The 7,237-nt window shown below is 52.4% G+C and overlaps 1 protein-coding gene across 1 annotated transcript in view; it reads left to right on the plus strand.

The window, feature by feature from the left end:
- The window catches only part of UTP15 (UTP15 small subunit processome component), a 41,059-nt gene extending 34,089 nt beyond the window's left edge, over positions 1-6,970 (plus strand). The window contains exon 13 of the mRNA XM_073584066.1: positions 6,507-6,970. Within this exon, the coding sequence (XP_073440167.1) occupies positions 6,507-6,739 (233 nt within the window). The 3' untranslated portion in view covers positions 6,740-6,970. The remainder of the gene's footprint in view (positions 1-6,506) is intronic.
- The last annotated feature ends 267 nt before the right edge of the window (positions 6,971-7,237 follow it).

Consider the following 7,237-nt stretch of genomic DNA (forward strand, 5'->3'; position numbering starts at 1 on the left):
AGAAAGTTTCTTAACTTTTGCATTTAGGAAGCAAATGAACAACAAAATAAAAATTTCTCTATCGCCTCATTGGGGGACACAGAAACCATGGGTGTATGCTGCTGCCACTAGGAGGCTGACACTATGCACAGAAAAAGATTAGCTCCTCCTCCTAGGTATACACCCCACCGACCGGCACTAATTTCCTCAGTTTAGCTTAGTGTCAGTAGGAGGTGGACACGGGTCTTTCTTTAGACCCATAATCTACCTCAGTGTGCGTCATTTTTCTTTCAGGTTTCCGGAGGGATACAGAGTGAATAGTCACATCTGTAGTCCCTCAAAGAGACTATGAGTACGGCTTGTACTGCCACCCCGTATCCTCATAGCTCTCCACGGCAGGACCAAGAGCCTAACACGGGTGCGGTGCGTGTCAGCGATCCAGATGGTCCTCGTCCCCCGTCTCCCACCCACTCGCCTACCAGAGCCTGGTTTGGATGAGGCGCGGACACTCTTCTACAGGAATCAGCACGCTGGATGATGAAGGTACCTTTATTCCCTCAGGTTTACTCAGAAGACGGATCAGGCAAGGTAAGTATGAGGCCCCCGAGTCGCATCCTCCTCAGCAATTCAGGCACGGATCCTTTGGGAGCAGTCGCTGCGGCAGTGCTGCGAGGCCTCCGCGCCTCCCAGCGGCCGCCGCATTTAATCCTGGCCCCGGTTTGGGCCTTGTTATGCAGCGGCTTCGCCCCCACCTTCATTCTTAGGCGGGCTTCTCCCCCGCCTGGCCAGCGATCCTCGGGAGCGGTTGCCGCGGCAGTGCTGCGGGGCCTCCGCGCCGCCCCGCGCTGACAGGCGGCTGCCGCATTTACTCTAGGCCCCGGCTTCATTTCAGGCCTTGTCCTGCATCGCGGCCACGCCCCCGCCCTCATTCTTAGGCGGGCTTCTCTCCCGCCCGTGCTAGGCCCGCCCTCCGCCTGCTCCCCTGATATTATGCGCCCTGAGGCGGCGCTCAGCCACTGCCAATCCTAGCCTGTCTATTCCAGCGGGCGGTGCCATCTTCAGCAACGGCGGTTAGCTCCACCCATCCTCTTCCTGGAAAGCGCGCGCATCTTTCTCTACACCTCTCAGGCTGGCGCCATTTTCTCTGCCTGTCAGCCGGACCCTGTCTCTTCTGCTGTGGCCCTGCAAGTCCAGACGAGCCGTGTAGCATCGCTTACTGGGAGTATCTACAGGACACCGGACCATGAGTAGCTCTGCAACTGCAGACTGACACCTCCTCTGCCTCCTGTCCCAACCTTCCGGCACTGCTTCAGTTACTTCCTTCATTATGTCTAACTCTAAGCCTGACCGTGCTCGCCCTCCGGCCCCCACTTGCACTTTAGTCAAGTACTTTGCATGTTCTTCTTGCAATCGCAAACTTCCCTCAGGTCAGTCCACTCACCTCTGCCTCGACTGCAGCAATCCCATTGAGTCTGCCGCCCAGGAGCCCCCTGTTGTTCCACGTGAGAGTGAACCCCCCATCCCTGGCTGGGCTTCTTCTCTATCACAATCTGTGGCAGATCTTACCAGGGTGTCTCAGTCCCTAGTGGCCGCTCTTGATAAGTTGCCCCTAGACACTTCTGCAGGATCCAGCAGGTCACAAGAGGCTCAATCTGAGTCAGCCAGCATGAGCCGCAAAAGGCCCAGGCAGGATCTCCGGCCGGAATCCTCCCCTCGCCCCATCTCACCGCATAGTCCTTCCCAGCAGTCTACTTCCTGTGCCTCCTCACCCGAGTCAGGCGAAGCGTTCTCGGATGCGCCATCCGAAGAGATTTTAGAGCTGGATTCGGACCATACCGCAGACATGAAGGTTACGGTACAGAACCTCATTGCCGCGATCAACCACACTTTCGAGATCACAGACTCCCCTGCGAAACCCTCAGATCAGGAGGTTTCATTCAGACGGGCAGAAGCACCTTCCAGAGTCTTCGCTCCTCACTCTGAGTTTGACAAGCTCCTTACTAGGGAAAGAGAAAATCCAACCAGGCGTTTCCAAAGAGGTAAGCACCTCGGTGTGCTGTATCCATTATCTCAAGAGCTCACAGACAACTGGTCAGCTTCCCCCTCTGTAGACGCTCCCGTGTCCAGACTATCTAACAACACAGTCCTTATGATTTCAGGTGTTGCGTCTCTGAAGGATTCTAAGGACAGGATTATAGAGTCCTTAGCAAAGTCAGCATTCGAAGTGGCTGCTACAGTGCTAAGCCCGACCTTTGCTTCCACATGGGTAGCAAAAGCCATAGCTACTTGGGCGGAGGATCTCAGCCAAGGCATTCTTGATGGAGCCCAACCGGAACGTCTGGCCAAGCTAGCCAACCAGATCTCTCATGCAGGGGAATATTTGGTCTCTGCCTCCTTAGATGCCGCGTCTTGCGCAGCTCAAGCGTTGTTGCAATGCGGTGCACAATTTGGCTGAAGGCTTGGCAGGCGGATTTGTCTTCTAAAAAGTCCTTTACCAATCTGCCTTTTCAGGGAGCGCGTCTCTTTGGATCTCAACTGGACCAGATCATTAAAGACACTACCGGGGGTACAAGCTCTCTTCTCCCACAGTCCAAGCCTCGTAGACCCCCTCCAAGGCGTCAGTTTCGGCCCTTTCGGTCTTTCCGCCGCGTCGGCAGAACTCTCTTCCAACCAACAAAAGCCGCAAGCGCGCCAGGATAGGAAGAAGGTCTCCTTTAGGCCCACTCCCTCCTGGCGATCTCACTCCTCCCAAGGCAGATCCTCCAGATCCAGAACTGGACGGTCCACATCAGCATGACTATCAACAAAGTTACGAGGCACCTTCCCAGCTGGGCGGCCGACTCCTTTTCTTCAGAGACGACTGGCTTGCCTCGGTGGAAGACGCTTGGGTCAGGGAAGTTGTATCCTCAGGATACAAGACAGAGTTCATTTCTCGGCCCCGAGATCGTTTCTTCGAGTCCCGACCTCCAAAAGACCCCGCCTTAGTTCCGGGTTTCTTTGCATCCATCGCCTCTCTTCTCAGCTGCGGGGTGATTGTTCCTGTTCCCGAAACAGAACGATTCACAGGGTTTTACTCAAACCTGTTCGTAGTGCTGAAAAAAGGCAGCGCGTTACGGCCCATTCTGGATCTCAAATTACTGGACAAAAGGGTCCGCTTGCAGCATTTCAGGATGGAGTCCCTTCGTTCAGTAATCGCTTCAATGGAGGCGCAGGAATTCATGTGCTCAATAGACATTCAAAATGCCTATACGCATGTCCCCATCTTTCCTGGACATCAGAAATTCCTGCGTTTCGCTATTCAGCAGGACCACTACCAGTTTGTCGCCCTGCCGTTCGGCCTCGCCACCGCGCCCAGAGTGTTTACAAAGATCATGGCGGCGGTGATGGCCCTGTTAAGGATCAGGGGTCTCGTACCTCGACGACATTCTGATCAAAGCTCCGTCTTTTCCCCAAGCTCACCAAAGTCTTGCCATCGTTCTCGACACCCTGTCCAGATTCGGATGGCTCATAAACAAAAGGAAGTCCTGCCTTGTTCCGACTCAACGTCTGGTGTTTCTAGGCTTATTGTTCGACACCCGTCGATCGAGAGTCCTTCTTCCCAAAGAGAAATTGATAGCTTTGCGGCGAGATGTACGTTCGCTGCAGAGACCCCAGCTTCCATTCTTTCGATCAGCCATGAAAGTCTTGGGAAAGATGGTGGCGACAGCCGAAGCAATTTCCTTTGCTCTATTCCACTCGAGACTGCTTCAACAGGCCATTCTGTCTCGGTGGAACAGGTCTGTCCTTTCCCTGGATCGTCCACTCCGCCTCTCGTCTCGGGTCAAACAGTCCCTCAATTGGTGGCTGACGTCACCTCTCATTGCCCTAGACCGATCATTCCTTCCGATTCACTGGCAGATTGTGACTACGGACGCCAGCCTTCTCGGCTGGGGGGCAGTGTTTCGCAATCAGACTGTCCAGGGTCGGTGGTCGACTCGAGACTATTCTGCCGATCAACGTCCTTGAGATACGGGCGATTTATCTGGCTCTCATTCACTGGGAAAGGCTTCTCAGGGGTCTGCCGATACGGATTCAGACAGACAATGTCAACCACCAAGGGGGGACATGGAGCTCTTCGGCTCTAGCCGAAGTGGCCAAGAGTCTTCACTGGGCAGAGGTATCAGTCCCAGCGATATCCGCGGTGCACATTCCCGGAGTGGACAACTGGGCCGCCGATTTTCTCAGCCGCGAGGGTCTCGCGGTGGGAGAGTGGTCCTTACACCCGGACGTCTTTCATCAGATTTGCCATTGTTGGGGGACTCCGGACGAAGATCTGCTGGCGTCTCGCCTGAACAGGAAGGTCCCACAATTCGTATCCAGGGCCCGAGATCCTCTCGCAGTGGGCACCGATGCTCTCACCATTCCTTGGTCTCCATTCAAGCTTCCCTATCTGTTCCCTCCCCTTCCTCTTCTTCCCAAGCTGTTGAAGAAAGTCAAGGCGGAAGGGGTACCAGTCATCGCTCCGAATTGGCCCAGAAGGGCTTGGTTCGTGGACATCGTCAACCTTCTCGCGGACGCCCCCTGGAAGCTTCCAGACAGAGCAAATCTGCTGTCTCAGGGTCCAATCTGCCACCCCAATTCTGTGCCGCTCAATTTAACGGCGTGGCTGTTGAAACCGCAGTTCTGAAGCGGTCAGGTTTTTCGGATCGAGTGATTCACACCATGATCCGGGCTAGAAAGCCATTGTCTTCCAGAATTTATTATGGTACATGGAAGGCATATTTCACTTGGTGCGAGGCCAATGATGTTCCGCCCATGTCCTTTTCTCTCCCTTCTATCCTGGCGTTCCTCAAGGCAGGCCTAGAAGCGGGCCTTGCCCTCAGCTCTTTAAAAGTTCAAGTCTCGGCGCTTTCCATCCTGTTCCAGAAGACGTTAGCCTCCTGTCCGCAGGTCAAGACCGTTCTTCAGGGAGTGGCTCATGCGGCACCTCCGTACAGCGCTCCCATGGATCCATGGGATCTCAATCTGGTCCTGGAGGCTCTTCAAGGGTCACCCTTTGAACCTCTCAGGGAAGTCTCCCTATCCCTTCTCTCCTGGAAAGTGGCCTTCCTGGTGGCCATCACCTCCATCCGGCTCGTGTTGGAATTGGTGGCCCTTTCTTGTCTCCCCCCTTTTTTTGGTGCTCCACCAGGATAAGGTGGTCCTGCGGCCCCCACCTTCCTTCCTTCCTAAGGTGGTGTCTACTTTCCACCTAAATGAGGACATTGTTCTCCCGTCCTTTTGTCCGGGTCCAATCCACCCTCTGAAGCCCTCCTTGAAAAAGCTAGACCTGGTCAGGTCGATGAAGGTCTACCTGGCTAGGACGGCTCCCTTGCGTAAGACAGACTCACTTTTCATCATTCCAGATGGTGCGCGGAAGGGTCAGCCGGCCTCCAAGGCTACTATTGCTCGCTGGATCAGATCGGCAATTTTGGAAGCCTACCGGGTCAAGCATCGAGTGCCCTCTCCTGGAATTAGAGCTCACTCTACCCGGGCAATGGGTGCCTCCTGGGCGGTGTGCCACAGAGCCTCCGCGCTGCAGCTTTGCAAAGCTGCAACTTGGTCTTCGATCCACACGTTTGCCAAATTTTACAAGGTCCACACCTACGCTTCGGCGGACGCCAGCCTAGGCAGAAGGATCTTGAAGGCGGCGGTGGTGAGTTCTGAAACCTAATGGAAGATTGCTTTTCCCTCCCCAGGGACTGCTTTGGGACGTCCCATGGTTTCTTTGTCCCCCAATGAGACGATAGAGAAAACAGGATTTTTGGGTTGCTTATCGTAAAATCTGTTTCTCGGAGCCTTCATTGGGGGACACAGCACCCTCCCATGTTTTTCATCTCCTGTTCTTTGGTTGTTTGTTGGTTACAGTTGAATTGTCCGTTCTGTTTTTACTCTATTTTGTTACTTCTACTGCTTTCTCACTAACTGAGGAAATTTGTGCCGGTCGGTAGGGTGTATACTGCGGAGGAGGAGCTAACCTTTTTCTGTGCATAGTGTCAGCCTCCTAGTGGCAGCAGCATACACCCATGGTTTCTGTGTCCCCCAATGAAGGCTCCGAGAAACAGATTTTACGGTAAGCAACCCAAAAATCCTGTTTTTGGGTGAAGGCATACGTAGTAGTGATGACAAACGTTCTCCGATAAGGTGTTATCCGCCATGCTCGGGTGCTACCTGAGTGACTTTGGTGTTCTTGAATAATATGTTTGAGTCCCCACGGCTGTATGTTCGACAGCCGCAAGACATGCATCTGTGGGGGCTCGAACGTAGTAGTATTCAAGTGTGCTGGAGTCACTCAGTAAACGAGCATGCTCGGATAACACCTTATCGGAGCACCGCACCACTATGGTCTATACTTAAGATTGGCCATGAATTTGAATTCCTGGAAGGCAATGGTAGTCTTCTGATTCTGAGGCAGATATGCATATTTACAGCTGGGTTGGCACTGTTAGGTTTTGGGGCATTTCTTGAATGTGTGTTCATTATCCAAACATTTCCTTTTTTCTTTTCAGACATTTATTCTTCCATTCTAAACCAGTCATCTGTAGTGGATAAATTATTTCTGAAGCTTCAAGACACACTGGAAAAAGAAGTAAATTATCAGGAAGAACTCCTAGAAGTTTTGGGGATGATGGACACTCTCTTTGCTACAATGGCAAGCAAAATAACAACCATCTCCACAGAGACCAAACCAAGAAGTATTTCAGACGAAAAGAACATGATTGCTGTAAAACCCTCGTTATGATCCAGCCATTACCAGGGGACAGATATTTTTTTTATACCACTTTTAATATATTTTATATGGGATGGATTGATGTAAAGCAAATGTAAGCATTGTTTTAGATCCCATGTACACAGTTTCATCATTCTGAAGGTTGAGCAGTCACCGCCTTTTAAAGAAAAAGTTTGAGGCGACTTCGTTTTTACTTGGACTTTGTCAGATGGCACCATTGTAAATACAGATAAAAGTCCTTCATCTTCCTGTCTGTTGTTTTCAGTGGCATGTTGCTGGTTTTTCTCATTTGCTGTTGCAAAGAGCCCGGTACTGTCGTATGATGTCTGGACTAGGGGTAGGCTGGCACTGCCACATGGCTGAGTTTCTTCGGCCATTTTTGTAGCATGATAAAATAGCTGCCTCTCCGCAGTTTCAGGTGGTATCCACAAATAAGTTCCTGTTAGAGATGAGAGAGTCAATTCACAGGACCGTGGTCCAGCGGCCTCTTCAGTGATCTGCGGTCGCTGG

The sequence above is a fragment of the Dendrobates tinctorius genome, unplaced genomic scaffold, assembly GCF_039654945.1.
Source record: "Dendrobates tinctorius isolate UK_male_01 unplaced genomic scaffold, ASM3965494v1 ptg000083l, whole genome shotgun sequence".
In the NCBI taxonomy this organism is placed as follows: domain Eukaryota; kingdom Metazoa; phylum Chordata; class Amphibia; order Anura; family Dendrobatidae; genus Dendrobates; species Dendrobates tinctorius.